This window comes from Cervus elaphus, chromosome 7, assembly GCF_910594005.1.
Source record: "Cervus elaphus chromosome 7, mCerEla1.1, whole genome shotgun sequence".
Lineage (NCBI taxonomy): Eukaryota > Metazoa > Chordata > Mammalia > Artiodactyla > Cervidae > Cervus > Cervus elaphus.
In genome coordinates this window covers 47,581,382-47,596,518 of record NC_057821.1, presented here as the reverse complement: position 1 = coordinate 47,596,518, position 15,137 = coordinate 47,581,382, and the positions used below count along the sequence as shown (strand labels likewise).

At 55.9% G+C, this 15,137-nt stretch overlaps 1 protein-coding gene across 2 annotated transcripts in view; it reads left to right on the top strand.

The window, feature by feature from the left end:
- Window positions 1-14,451, top strand: part of BMP6 (bone morphogenetic protein 6) — a 143,285-nt gene extending 128,834 nt beyond the window's left edge. The window contains exons 3-7 of one of the 2 annotated variants that reach the window (XM_043908585.1): window positions 3,471-3,619; window positions 4,235-4,432; window positions 11,941-12,017; window positions 12,785-12,895; window positions 13,001-14,451. In XM_043908585.1, the coding sequence (XP_043764520.1) occupies window positions 3,471-3,619; window positions 4,235-4,432; window positions 11,941-12,017; window positions 12,785-12,895; window positions 13,001-13,150 (685 nt within the window). In that variant the 3' untranslated portion in view covers window positions 13,151-14,451. Of the gene's footprint in view, window positions 1-3,470; window positions 3,620-4,234; window positions 4,433-11,937; window positions 12,018-12,784; window positions 12,896-13,000 lie in introns of both variants that reach the window. The other variant, XM_043908584.1, reaches the window with a different exon arrangement.
- Window positions 14,452-15,137: the final 686 nt, after the last annotated feature.

Below are 15,137 nucleotides of genomic sequence, written 5' to 3'. Positions count from 1 at the left end.
AATTAAGTTCACTTGTATCAATGTGTTTAAGATTCCACAGATAAGCGGCATCACATGGCACTTGTCCCATGCTTTTCTTGACCCTGCTTTTTGGATGCATGGTGGCTGAGAGCCAGGGCTCTGGTTTCAAGCTCTGGTCACCTCCCTGAACCCCTGTGTGCCCGTCACACACCCCTCCTCTGCGGGCTGTGCGCCGCCAGCTCTGGAGGGAGCCGTCACGGGACCGGCCTCCCCGTCCTCCGAGGGGCGGCGGGCGCGCTCGGCCGGCGCCTGAGCGCTGGGATCCCAGGAGGTATTTGCTGCTCCGCCAGCCCGAGAGCCCAGTTATTATTATCATGTTTTTTATGTGGACCAGTTTTTAAAGTCTGTATTGAATTTGTTTCTGTTCCATGTTTTGGTTTTTTGGCCACGAGGCCTGTGGGGTCTCAGCTCCCTGACCAGGGTTTGAACCCACAGCCCCTGCACTGGAAGCTGAAGTCTTAACCCCTGGACTGCCGGGGAGGCTCCGAGCCAGGTTACTGTAGGCCCCCGCGCTCCATCACCCCTGCTCGCAGGGACCTGAGCACTCTCATTTGAGTGGCCGTCTTTGATTTGGCCTCAGTGCCCTGAGCCCCGGAGCTCGGCGGCAGCCCCCACGTGTGTGGACCCCCTGGTCTCCTAATGGGTGAGGATCTGACTTGTCCTCACCAGACCGGCAGCGAGGTGCGGCCCTGAAGCGCTGCCAGGTCCTGGGCGGGGGGGTGGGGGGCGCCCCGGGTGACTCTGGAGCAGCATCAGGTTGGAACGTAGGCTCCCGTGTCCACCAAGCCCCACCCACCCTGCGGACTTCATTTCTTCCCCGCCATGGTTTCGCATGCCTCCTCTGCCCTCTTTAAACCACACCCTCCCCGTCTTTTTCCTGTCCTCTGCTGTCTCTGCCCCATTATTGGATGATGGCCTTCTGTCCCATCCCCCATTTTCTCAGCGGACAGACTCCCCCATGCCTTTATCATGAACCCTATTTTTGAAATATAAAAGCTCATTCTAGCTCAACCTGGACAGCTTATTAAAAAGCAGAGACATTACTATGCCAACAAAGGTCCATCTAGTCAAGACTATTGTTTTTCCAGTGGTCATGTATGGATGTGAGAGTTGGACTATAAAGCAAGCTGAGCACCAAAGAATTGATGCTTTTGAACTATGGTGTTGGAGAAGACTCTTGAGAGTCCCTTGGACTGCAAGGAGATCCAACCAGTCCATCCTAAAGGAGGTCAGTCCTGGGTGTTCATTGGAAGGACTGATGTTGAAGCTCCAATACTTTGGCCACCTGATGCGAAGAGCTGACTCATTTGAAAAGACCCTGATGCTGGGAAAGATTGAAGGTGGGAGGAGAAGGGGAGGACAGAGGATGAGATGGTTGGATGGCATCACCGACTCGATGGAGATGAGTTTGGGTAAACTCCGGGAGTTGGTGAAGGACAGGGAGGCCTGGCGTGCTGCGATTCATGGGGTGCAAAGAGTTGGACACGACTGAGCGACTGAACTGAACTGAGCTCTTTCTACCAGTCATGTTATGCTTATATCTTGGGCTGTATATCTTTCACCCTTGTTACAAGTCCTAAGAACATGTGCCAGTTGCCCCCACTGAGGCTCTAGCGACCAGTGCCCCTCAGCCATAGCCCCCCATGGGCCCTGTTGACCCTCGGGGCAGTCCTCACGCTGACATCCCCACCACGTCCTCATTCTAGAAGCTGCTCCCCTGATAAGAATGTGTCTGGTGCTTCCTCCAGGACCAGACTGTCCCCACATTGCTCCTCCTGGTTCTGTGTTATTTCTGGATGAGAGTCCTTTCCTACCTTCCAGAACAGAGCTGATGTCTTCACATCTTCACTTCAAAGCTTTGGACTTGTGTCCCCTCTTGCTGTTTTCCACGAACACCCCCCATCTGCCTGCCCACAGTCATCTCAGTGACGGGGGTAGGGGGTAATTTGTCAGCAGGGGGTGTGACACACGCGTTGGGGGTGGGCTTTATAGATGGCAGGCTGGGCGCGCCCCCCGTAGACCCTGTCCAACAGCTGAGTAAACGCTGCGTAGCCACACCTACTGCTCCGAGCTCGGAAAAGATGACAATAGCGTTGCCTTCCAGCTCTGAGCCATGTAAGCAGGAAAAATTGTTTCCCCTCTGAGAAGTCTAAGACTTTTCACGCAGATGTTTTGCTGGCCTCCAGACCACTGGATGGACTAGAGATCCATTTTATTCCTTTGTCTCAGGTTGCCTTTCATCATGATCTCAAAAGGCGGGAAGGCCATTGTGGAAAACTTGGAATCCACTAGCTTCTGGCCTTGACCATGACGTGTCTGTGAACTCACATCCGAGTCACGGTTTCCTCAGCTGTGAAATGGGGGTAATGATACTCTGCCTACTTTGCAGGATGGCCCAAGCCAAGCAGATGCAGGCACTTTGTAACTGACTTAAATGTGTGCTGTTCGTATTATGATGCTCATTTTAAGTTTAGTACTGAATTCTAGTCCTGTTTCTGCCCGGTAAGCTCTCCACGCAGAATGTTTCCAGCACCAGGGGGCCTGCATCTTTCCGGGGAGGGCAGAAACCTGCCCCTCCCTGTCACAGGGACTCCAGGCCCCTCTGCGCCCGTGACCCCGGGACATCGACTCGGGTGGGTGTCCTTGCGATACCCCAAAGTGACCATCTCTCACACCGCCTTGTCAGCGTATGGGTCCCTCACCCTGTCTATCCGTGATCCCTAGGGTTATGTTGGCTGGAAACTGTAAAAAAAAAAAAAAAAAAAGGAAAGTGTATGTAAATATAAGAGCAGCCCTGTGGAGTCCAGTGGAAGGAATGGGCTCGGGGAGTTTGCCTCACAGGAGCCCAGGCGGCTCACGGCGGGGCTGACACCAACTTCCAGCCTGTGGGCCACACAAGCAAGGACTCGGCTCTTACCACAGGCCGTGTGCAAAGGCATGATTAAAAGAAAGGTATTGATGCTCAGAAATAGCATGTGAACCCTGGTTTCCCCTTCCCAGGAGCTAAAAAATATGTGAGGATTGTCGGGCCCTCATTTAAAAAAAAAAAAAAAGCAAAATTTAGTAAATGCTCATCTTTACTAATCCTGATTTTAGTATCTTCTTCATCCTTTTCTTCACAGCTCCCCCCTCCATTTTCTTATTTAAAAAATATTTTTTCTTCCATTTTCTTTTTAGAGTTCATTAGCCATAAAGTGAACAACCACAGGCCTGTTTACTTATTTACTTATTTGTCTTAAATCTAAAAACCTCTGTGACGCAGGGGGCCCTCGGGTGTCGGGAGGAAGCGTGTGGCCCCCCAGCACACGCGCACTCCCCCGGGATGGCACCGGGCGCGTGTCCTGTGTGATGGGCGGGCACGGGCCGTCGTCCTGCCTGCATTCTGACACCGGGCGGGACCGCGGGAGCCGGGGCCCTCACCCTCACCCACCGTCTCCTCTCTCTTCCAGAGACTCGGACCTGTTCCTGCTGGGCACGCGCGCCGTGTGGGCCTCAGAGGCGGGCTGGCTGGAGTTCGACATCACGGCCACCAGCAACCTGTGGGTCCTGACCCCGCAGCACAACATGGGGCTGCAGCTGAGCGTGGTCACGCGTGACGGTGAGTTCGCGGACTCGGGCCTTCGCCTCCTTGGTGGCGGGTGTGGGCAGCCATAGTCCCTAGCGGGCCCCCCCGTTTCCTGACCTCCTGGGGCCTTGGTGGACAAGCAGAGCCCTGCCCCCGGGGCCTCCTGGCAAGGACTCGGGGATGGTTAGACGGTCCAGGAGCCAAAGGAGGGGAGCCTCAGAGAGGGGCTGCACGGGGGTGCTGAGTTAAAGAGTAAGGCCGGGGCGAGGTCTAGGTGCTGACATTGAGTAGGTTTGTGGGGGCCCTTTCCGCACCCCCTCCTGCAGCGTCAGAGCTCAGCAGCTCCCGGTCCCCTCCGGCTGGACCCAGTCAGCACGTGAAGTCACCTTCCTGAGTGGGAGGCATAAGATCGGGAAGGTGGGCATGAACGGAGGATAGCAGCAGAAGCAGGGGAACTGGGGGTCCTGCCAGCCCTTGCCCTGCCTCCCGGGACCCCGGCAGGAAGGGGGGAGGCTCAGGGTACCCCGTGTCCGCCCTCAGGCCGGCTCCTCCTCTCTGAGGGTGCCCGGGAGGCTCGGCTGTGCCGCTGCGGGTGGATGCCAGGCTTCGGCGCCACATCCCAGAGGTGTGCTTCGGTTTGCCTTGCAGGGCTCAGCATCAGCCCCGGGGCTGCGGGCCTGGTGGGCCGGGATGGCCCCTACGACAAGCAGCCCTTCATGGTAGCCTTCTTCAAGGCCAGCGAGGTCCACATGCGCAGTGCCCGGTCGGCCCCCGGGCGGCGCCGGCAGCAGGCCCGGAACCGCTCCACCCCGGCCCAGGACGTGTCGCGGGCCTCCAGCGCCTCAGGTGGGTCGGGTCACCGTCTTTCCAGCACGCCTGTGGGCCCTGGGGCGTCCGTGAGGACACAGGATCTGCAGAGGGTTGCAGACGCTGCCCAGCTTCTGCAGGCCCACGTGAAGCCGTGGGTGCCCGGTCAGCCCCTGATTATGTGGGGGCCCCTAGGCCATCAGAGGGGAGCCCTTGTGACCCCAAGATCGTCTGCAGGTTGAGACAGCCTCAGTGTCTGTTGTTCCAGAAAAGCGTCCTTCTGTCTGGGCAGATTTCTCCCAGCTCTTCTTTCCCATGAAGATCCTGGGAATGCCTCCATCTTCTCCGCATCCATCATGTGGGGAGGTGGTGATGTACAGACTTCATGCATTTGTGGAAGGTGGGCTTGTGTTTGTCAGTGCTCTTGGCTGGGAGTGATGGCAAGTCAGCTCCGGCAGCCCTCTCTGATGGGTTTCATTGCTTTTCATTCACCTGGGAAGTTCGGGGTTCTGCCTTGAGATGTGGTGAGACCCACAGGCTCAGCAGATAGTCGGAATCCCTTTTGCTGTGTTCCTTTGTTGGTGGCGTTCTCAGAAAGCCTAGCTCGACACGTGGTGCTCAGGAAGGCAACCTCAGCTTCAGGACGAGAGCGCCTATTCTGCGGTAGCTTCAGCAGACAGCTGGTCTGGGGTCTGGGGTCGGCCTCAGCCCTGGAGCTAGGGGCTGGGGTGTGGCCCCCTGCCTGCCCTTAACAGACAGGTTCAAAGGGCAAGAGAGAGGAAACAGCCCTCGCTGCCGGAGTGTCAGTTCAGCAGTCCTGCAGACAGGCTCCCTCCCATGCAGAGCCTCAGGGGAGACCTAGAAGTCCAGTCTTCAGAACAGGAGGGAGGGCGTGCAGGCGCTGATATGCAGCGCAGAGCTGGTCAGTGTTGAATTCAGAACAAGGTGCATCTAGCCCAGAAATCAGGCACGAAGTTGAGGATTCACTGTGGGATTTGCAGTCAGAGATCTTGCTTTCCTCATCAGTGCTCTGTAACTTTGCGTGTGTGTGTGTGTGTGTGCTAAGTCGTGTCCAACTCTTCAATCCTATGGACTGTAGCCCGCCAGGCTCCTCTGTCCATGGGATTCTCCAGGCAAGAATACTGGCGTGCATTGCCGTGCCCCCCTCCAGGGGAATCTTCCCGACCCAGGGGCTGAACCTGCATCTCTCTTGCTTCCTGCTTTGGCAGGCGGGTTCTTTAACACTAACACCACCTGGGAAGCCCTACTTTGTGACTCAGGATGAACCTAATCCAGTTCGGCTTCCAGTTACCCAGCAGTTAAGTGGGAGTGGTTGATTCTCGGTGGCTTTGCTGGGATTGAATGAGAAGCATCACTCTGGCTCAAAGATGAGGTGCCTCCAGCCATAGGAAGTTCTTAGCAGGTATGTCAGGCTCCTTGGAAGGGATGTAAAATACGCCAGGAAGATGCATTAACTCTTCCAGGTGACTTTAAAACAATGTCATCTTCTGCAGCTGGAAAGAGTTTGTGGAACTTTCCAAAGCACCCAGTTTTCCTGTGGGAAGCAGTGTCTTCATTCTGGGTTCTGACTCAGCCGTTTCTGTTACCAGTAACTTGGATGTGGAACCACCCAACGTGCTGTGACATTCTGCCGCTTGTCCTCCTGGTGTTTCTTGGAAGCTTCGCCCAGCATGGGTGTTCCTGTGTTTACCACTAGACACAGTCAGGGCTAGGGTTTAAAGAAAAAGAAGAAGTGATGACTTTCCTGTATGCGCTTTGGAGGAAGCCTTCTGAGCAGCAATCATCCCAGGCTTCTCCTCGGGGCATGGTGGTGCAGCCCGCCAATGGCGTCCATTCATTAATGAGCTGCGGTCAGTTTGGTGCTGGGACCTCAGACATGAAGGCAGCTCTTGGGATGCTGATTGCTTTTTTTTTTAAAATGAAATTTTCACTTGATTTATTCTACCTCCCCGCCCCCGCCAGTACACACACACAATTTCTTTTCTAATTGAGAAAACATGTCATCTCTGATTTGGGTTTCCGTGGCATCACTGAATTATTCTCTTCCAAGTCCCTTCAGCATTTTGTTTCCAGTTTGATGAGTTTAAATTAAATATGAATATTAAAGGTGGACTGATTTGTAAGAAGAGGCAAGTACATCTGCTTTTTCTGAGTCTTCCCACGCCCCACCTCCCAACCCTATACCCTGGAAATGGGCTTTGTTCTTTTCAGGGGTAAGAAGGCAGAGTTCCTAACAAACGCCTCTGCCCTCACAAAAGGGGGTTTAAACCCCTTACACTGGAGGGTCCTCCCTCCCCCCACTATCTTCAAAGATCCTCTCAAGATGGTCCAATTAATGATCTGGGTTAGACCCACTGAAGTATTGCTTTACTTCTTCTTTTTTTTTAAAATGTATTTCTTTATTTTTTGGCTGAGTCAGGGCTTAGTTGCAGCATGCGGGATCTTCGTTGTGGCTCACGGGCTTAGTTGTCCATCCAGGGATCAAAGCTGCGTCCCCTACATTGCAAGGAGGGTTCTTAACTACTGGATCGCCAAGGAAGTCTGCTGCAGGCTTTCTCTCTTTGGTTCTTTCCTCCTTACTTATTCTTGCCATTAATGGGGATGGATGTGCAGAGGCACTTGCTCTTGGAGAAAGGATTTCCAGAAAGATGAGGATCTGCTACCCAGGGGGACGGACCAGCCGGTTCATGCTTTCTTTTTGGCTGTTGTGGGGCCAAATTGCTGCTGGGTCTTCATGAACTTTGTAGATGCTGCTGAGACAAACAGCTGTGGTCGCGTGTGACTGTGCGAGTCCAGGCAGGACTTCTTGAGAGTCTTTCTGGAGGTTGAAGGAAGAGAGTGTTGGCCCCTGCTGCCGCCGTCTTCCACGGTGTGCTCCTAGGGAATTAACATTTCTCCACTGAAACGACCAGCAGCAGTAGCCCACCAGACGCCGTCCTGCCGCTGGGCAGAGGAGCGAGCGTCAGTCCTCCAGCTGTCTGTCGTCCAGGTGAAAGGTGGCAGGGAAATACGCGTCTGTGTTCGCAACTGCGCTGCCGGTGCTGGAGACGGCAGGACCAGCCCTCAGCAAGGGAAAGGCCGAGAGCCCGGCTCCTGTCCCCGTCCTCCCCCGGGTCTGCCGTCACATCTCTCCGTGGCTTCTAGTGGACTTTCCAAACACATGCACCGAAACAGTGGGTTTGGACCCGAGTCTCCCTGGATGGGCTTCTCACCCTCGTTTGCTCTGAGTGAACGAGGGCTGAGAGCTGTGTTGCACTTCTCCAGCGGGCTTGCGTGTGGTCTCGACCGTGTCGTTCATCTTTCTGACACATTTTACTAGTCCTGGTGCAAGCCCACTGGGGATGCCGGTGACGCAGCCACTGACCCTGTGGCGCCCACCCTGCCCACAGTTCCCGGAGCTCATTAGATGGTCTCATTCCACCTGCTGCCGCCCACCTTCTTTCACAGTCTCTTTCTCTCGCGGTCCATGATTTTGCCTCCAGGGGTAGCTGACACCTAACCGACCCATTACAAGAGTTGTGAACAGCCGGCCTTGAGCTACGGTTCCGTGTGGCGATTCTAGATTCCGTTCTAGCTCATTTTTCAAGATCTTTCCAAGACATCTTTGGGGCGGGGATAGTTAATGCAATTTCAGTTCAGCTGGTGAGTCTGAGGTTTTCTGCCATGTCTACCAGCTGGCTGCCAACACCACGAGTGAGACTTGCTCTATGTTTTGGCAGATGGTTTTAAAACATTTTCTGCCACTTGGAACAATTATGTCAGATTGGATTAGCTAACTTTGGGTCCCCTTCATCCTTAATGTTCGTGGTGCCATCACTCAGCCCTGCTGACTGTCATGAACCAGTAAGGTCCCAAGACCCTCCCTCTCTTCAAAATGAGCTCTTCATTGATTCAGATGCTACCTGTGAGCATCTCTTAAATTCTCCTTTCTATCTTTTTCCAGCCCACCCAAACATGTATCTGTAGGAGTCCTAGGAGAAAAGGTGGCTCTGGTACATGTAAATATACTGTTGACCTTCTTATTGCTAGTTCCTATCTTCTAACTCTTGAACGTTCCAATTGGGACCATTCAGTATGCTTCCAGCTGAAGAAAAGTAGAACTCATCACTTGCAAAGCAGCGATGTGGCTACTTTATTATAACTATGCCATCTTTTGCTGTAGCTTTCAGGGAATTTCAGCCCACGGACTAGGAGCGCTTCTCCCCACAGATGAGTGTTTGCTCAGCCTTTTAGTTCTTGGCAGCTGTCCCCTCTAGTTCCTTGTCTGCTTCCGTGGGTGGACATGCCAGAGATGAGTGGGCTCATCCACTAGGGACATGCGATGCTTGGGCAGAATGGACGTGGGTCAGGGCTGTGACCTCGCTGTTTCTAGTTCTTCAAAGGCATTGAGCTACCCTGGCGGCTCAGACAGTAAAGAATCTGCTGCCAATGCAGGAGGCCTGGGTTCGATCCCTGGGTCAGGAAGATTCCCCTGGAGAAGGGCACGGCAACCCACTCCAGTATTCTTGCCTGGAAAATTCCATGGACAGAGGAGCCTGGTAGGCTACAGTCCACGGAGGTTGCAAAGAGATGGACACAGCTAAGTGACTAACCTTTTAAAAGGCATTGGGGATTTTGTCATTTTGACCTTAAATTCAAATTTTAGGGCCAGCAGCTTGGCTCCCAGATGTCTCAGTCAAGAGGTAGAGGCTTGTCCAGGGTTTTTTTTAAATGAAACCAGAACTTAATTCTCCACAGCTGTGGAGGACAAGTGTGGCATGAGTGATTGGAAAGTTAGAATTGTTCCAAACTCCATGTTCATAATACTTGACTCTCTTCTGCCATTAAGTCCCTTTAGGGTAAAAGTTGCCAAGGAGTGAAGCTGACTAGACCTTGACCTTCTCCTCCATCCCTAGGGTTCACCCCTTATGAATGTGCTGTTGGCCAGTAGGCTGAATAAATAAGAGGCATAAACAGATACTGCCAGACACTCAAATGATCCATCGAGTACTGTCATCTCCCAGGAGGGCACTGGGGGCCAGGCCCCTCTAGGTGGGGGCTGGGGACAGAGGTGCGTGGACCAGGGAGTCTCCGGGCTCAGCCTTTAAGGGGATGTCTCTGTCGTCCAGATTCTTAGCTCCCTATTCTCTTACTCATTAAGACAAAGGCTGAGAAGAGATCAGAGCCCCGATTAGATGGAGCCGTGTGAGACCTTGAAATCTTGCAGCCACAAACGAGTGAGATGGGGCTTCACTGTTGCCTCTTGTGCTAACCATCCCACTGTAAACAAAATCGAGACACGGAAAATCAAGCTGCCCTCTCCCCGCCGACCACCCCCCCCCAAACACTTGATGAGATTATTGACACCAGAAATCCTGCAGCGTCGTGGTGCAGGAGCTGGGCTTTCTCTGGCAGGCCTTGGAAGGCCCCATGCATCGTGGGGTACGTGGGGGCCAGAACCTCCTCTGGGAGAAGCTGGTGGATCCGGCAGAGGTGGGACAAGAGCGTCCATACCGGTGCAGACAGAGGTGCTGGGGAACAGCTGCTGTTTGTCCCTGACCTTGTCATTCAAGGCTGGAAGGGAAATGAGAGCAGGGAATTGTTGCCTCTAAAAAACAAGTTTCCTCTGGGAGGACTAGCCTGAGCTCGGAGAAACTGGGCTGTGTGGACAGCATGCTCTGGGCGCCCGCTGTTCTCGTGTTTTCCTGGCCGAGTGGGGCCTGCAGCTGGTGTGGCCTGGGGTGGGGGAGGGGGCAGGACCAGCCCCTACAGCCCCAGGGGGTGAGGGGGCGTCTGCAGAAGCCCTGGCTCCTCCCTCGGGCCCTGGTTTCTTATGCCGCCCTGGCCCTGGTTTCTTATGCCGCCCTGCCTCTGTCTCTTCCCTCCCGTGTTTCTCTCTCTCTCTTCCTCTTGGGGCTGGAGAGGCAGTAGGCCTGCTGCCTGGACCCCTGGGCTCTGGATGGGCCAGGGCCACCCAGACTGGGATGCCGCCATCTCCCCAGGGGCTGTGCAGCCCCGCCTGGGGTGTGATGAGGGCCCTGCCCTTCTCGTCCAGCTCCCCCCCCCTCTCCGCCGCCACCCGCTCTCCTGAGCATCTCCCAGCCTTTGGCTCCAGGAGAGAAAGAGCCAGAACCGGGGGTGGGATCGTGGGTCAGCCAGAGCAGTGTCAGTCGGGAGCCCTTGCCCACGTCATCTCAGTTCAAGCCGGCAGGACGAGAAACTTCCCCTCCTGCATCCTGACACCAGTCGGGGGTCCTCTGGTACGGTTCCGTCCTGACCTCTGCCTGGGGTGGGCACAGGTGCCACGAGGCCAGGGGCTCTGCCCCCTTCCAATGCCTGCCCCCCACTCCCCCAGTGGTCTGTGTACTGGGGGGATTCAGGGCTTCCCGCAGCGCCCCTTCCCCAGTCTGATGATACTCTGGAGCAACTCCTGGGCCTCGGGGGAGTGCTGCACTCAGGATTCCAGTTGGATTATAAGGGACGCGGGGCTCCCTGCCCCTCCCCAGGGATCCGCAGGTCGCGCTCCACACGTGGACGTGCCTGCCCATCCGCGGGCTCCCCCGAGCCCCGTGTCCAGAGCTGTCACCCGGGGCTCAGGACTTGACCTCCATCGCCACCGCCCCCTTCCCCTGAGGTCAGGCTGGCTTGAGTTCCAAGCTGTGATCCCGTGGTGGTCTTTCTGGGGAACAGCCCCCATCCTGGGCTCTCTGGGGACCCTTGAGGAGCTGGAGTGATCACGGAGGAGATTCCACGGTTTGGGTCGCTCTTCACGTGTCCTAACACTCATCCCACCATGACCGCGCTTTCCCCTCCCCCTCCGCCTGTCCCTTCTCTGACCTCCTTGGGGGGGGGGGGTTTCCTCTCCAGCCCCACCCATGCACGGCGTCCAGATTCTGTTTTGTGCTGGAGTGAGCTGGGCATGTCACGCGTCACCCCTGCTGCTCCCTGAGTCCCTGGAGGACAGAAGCCTCGTTTCTTGGGGCACCTCGGGGAGGGCATGCCGCCCAGAAGCGGCTCCGTCAGCCCTCGATGAGCCAGGGGTGGGAAACCAGGCTGGTGGGGCCCGACTCCAGAGAGCGCTGCTCTCCTGGGGTGGCTTAGTGCGGGCTGGGGGACACTGACACGGTCACGGGGCTGGACAGCAGGGCCCCCCACTCCTGGCCAGGCCTGGCTCCGGGGCGCCCCCTTCAGGAGGCCCTTCCTGGCCCCTCCAAGCTGTCCTCAGGGCCCCCGAGCAGCTTCAGGACAGTCCCGTTAGAATCGGAACCTGCCGGCGTGTTTGTCTTGAACGTAAATCATGTCCTCTGAGTCAGGGCTCTGGGGCGTCTTGGTCCAGTAGGGGATCACGACACGCCCCTGTTGCCGAAAGGGGTCCACTCAGGTCAGCGCGGGCGTGTTGCGACGGGAGCCGGTGTGCCCGACCCCGGGGTAGGGGGGAGACTGTGTGTCAGATGCCCGAGCGGCTGGCAGCCGCGGCCAAGCGTCGGGGTGAGGCTGTGAAGGAAGGCATGAGTGAGTGACCGGGGGCGCCTTCTGATCCCCAGCAGACTACAACAGCAGCGAGCTGAAAACGGCCTGCAGAAAGCACGAGCTCTACGTGAGCTTCCAGGACCTGGGGTGGCAGGTGAGTGCTCCTGACTGGCTCGGGGTCTCCTCTCACCCTGACGGCGGCGGCCGGCGGCAGAGACCTTGCGCCTCAGGGTCAGGAAGGTTCCTCCTGGGAAGGTACTTAGGAGCCTTTCAGATGCCCAGGTCTTGGAGGGCAGGGGGCGACAGCCCGCCCACTTGTCCTTGAAGACCGCCCCCCGACCCCGCCTGCCCACATCTCTCTAGGGAGCCCCAGGCTCTCGGCCTCCGAGTCCCTGCAGCTCCACAGCCAGCCCAGAGTTCTTCCCTCGTTCTCTCTCGGGCCCCAGGGCCAGTGTTGCTTTGGGCATTTATTTCAACAGTGTGCACTGGGTTTCCAGAAAGGGCTGGAAAAACTGACCTGACAGTTACTAGCTCACCCAGACTGGAAGGGCACCTGTGTTCTGCCTCCTTCCTGAAGCCACTGCTCAGGCAAATTCCAGGTGCCACGTGACTGGAGATGGTTCCCGTGTGCAGGTGGCATTTTGGGGACAGGGGTACCCTGGACTCCAGGAGGCACCTCTGGTCCAGGTCCCTGGAGCCCACCACCTGCAGGCCTCCAGGCAGGCCGGGGGCAGGGGGCTCCCAGCGGGGGGAACCAGGGCTCCAGAGCCAGACTCGGCAGGTCTGCACCTCACTGCCCCTCGTGTGTCCTTGACCCCGTGTCTGTCGCTTAAGCTGCCCCGCCTGAACGAGGCTTTCTCATGGGGTTCGTGCAGGGCGTGTGTGCTGACCCCTTGTCGCTTCCTTTTGCGTTCGGTTAAGGACTGGATCATTGCCCCCAAGGGCTACGCTGCCAACTACTGTGACGGAGAATGTTCGTTCCCTCTCAACGCGCACATGAACGCCACCAACCACGCCATCGTGCAGACCCTGGTGAGCGCTGGCTGGCTGGCTCCACGCCACGGGTGGCAGGGGGCGGGGGGTCAGCCGGGACCAGGGACTGTCCCTAACTGCTCCCTCCTCCCGTCTCTGCAACAGGTTCACCTCATGAACCCCGAGTACGTCCCCAAACCGTGCTGTGCGCCCACGAAACTCAACGCCATCTCGGTGCTCTACTTTGACGACAACTCCAACGTCATCCTGAAGAAGTACAGGAACATGGTCGTCCGAGCGTGCGGCTGCCACTGACTCGGGGCGAGCGGCTGGGGACGCCGTGCGCGCTGCCTGGACTCCCGGGTCACGTCTGCCTTGAGAAGCCCACGGAGGCCCCCGGGACGCAGGGGGCGACCCCGCCGCCACCTCGGGCTGTGGCGGCGGCCTCTCCGCCTGACGCAGGTCTGAAGGGACCCCGTCCACCCCTTGCTCACACCGTGACCGTTGTGAGTAGCCGTCGGGCTCTAAGAAGCGGTGCTCGAGCGTCTGGGGACTGCAAACGTAATTGGGAAGGGTTCCCCTCTGCACCCTCCCCAAACCCACCGAAACCCACCGAAACCAGTTACTGCTTTAGATCCAAGCTCCTTGTGGTTTTAGAGAGTAAATAGGGAAAATAATCTTGAAGTAAAAGTCTTCTTTGGCTCAAATATCAGCGGGTTCAGTAGTTTCTCAAAGGCCGAGTTTGCAGATCACAGGAAGGTTGGCCCGCTGTTCTGATCTGGCCCGGGAACGCAGGTCTCGGCTGGGCAGCCCGCAACTGCGTGCCTTTTGTCTCAGTCCTGCTGTCACGTGTGGGCGTTTTGTTGGTGTGAGAACATACTTATTTCAGTTACACTAGAGCCTTTACCCCTCTCCTCGCCCCGGCATGTGGTGTTTTGTGCTAGAACCAAAAGCAGAGATAGTGACCCCCATCTTTGAGGGGGAGGCTCCATGGAGGAGAGGTCTTTTTAAAGCCATCGTTTAACCGAGCGACCCATCCGCACCCCTTCCTGTGGGGGCTGGCTCTCTGAAAAGCTCATTTACGTCAGGAACATCACCTCTTGTGTTGGTAATGCTGTTCTTTGATGGGACAGCGTCCCGCGTCAAGGGGTTAAACCAGTAGAGGCGATGGGCTGAGGACTTTCTAAGTCATCCAGACTTAGGAAGGCGTTAGGACAGGCGTGTGGGTTGGGAATCGAAATCACGGTGTTCTCCTGTTGAAAATGAGACTCAGATCAAATATGAGAATGTTTTTAAGATGTCTTTTTCACGATCATGTACTAGGAAACCAATTTCATACTAAACTGATTAAATAATACATTTATGATATATATCTGCACTTACAGCTTTTTTGTAAATAGAAACTATAATTTATTGCCTATTTTATGTTTTGCTGTAACATTTAAGGAAAGACCAGACATTTTTTTTTTTTAAAGTTTATTTAGAAAGTATTATAGTGTAAACAAATTGTACACTTTGATTTTCTGATTTTCTTTTAAAACAAGACTCATAATGCAAAGCTGAAGCCACTCATGAGGATTGTGCTTCTCTAGAAAGTTGGGGTTTTGTTTTTTTTTTAAAAGAACATCTGTGAACCATACATGATTAATAAAGATTTCCTTTAAGGCAGAGGCTGGCCGGGACCCTGCTGCTACCGTCTGCTGCAGACAGCGGACGGGGTCTCGTTTCCCAGGTTCTTACCACCAGGCACTCTGTGCTAAGCGGCCGCGTCGCCTGAGCAAGGGCGCTGGGGCGCAGGGTGTTATCAGGAAGACTAACCTTAAAGGAGCCTAGGCCTAGGGCGGCTGATTTCCAAGGGCGATGATAAAAAGGCTTCATACCCAGGATGGCGTGACTCAGGACGCCAGGGACGTGGCCGACTGCAGCCCCGCCTGCCTTGGTCTGGAGGGCAAGCTGATCCCCTCTGCCCACAGGAGACGGGCGGGCGGCCTCCTGGAAGGCAGACCGCCACCTGCTGCTGTTTCCGGTCTGGGCTCCGCTGTGGAGCCGCGGGGTGTCCCCGGTCCCTGATACCTGACCTGGGAGAGTTCGTGCAGCCCTCCTGCCCCCTCCTGGGGGGCAGAGACAATCAGAACCTTCCTAGGAGTTCTTAGAAGGGTCATGACGAGCCGTGTGGAACTTCCTACATCCACAGTTTCAACAGGAGACTGACTCCTGACGTTCACAGGGACTCTGGCTCACATCCCCTAATGAAATCTTTCCAGGAGAGACAAGTATCCCTTCAACAGTAATAAGCAATCGG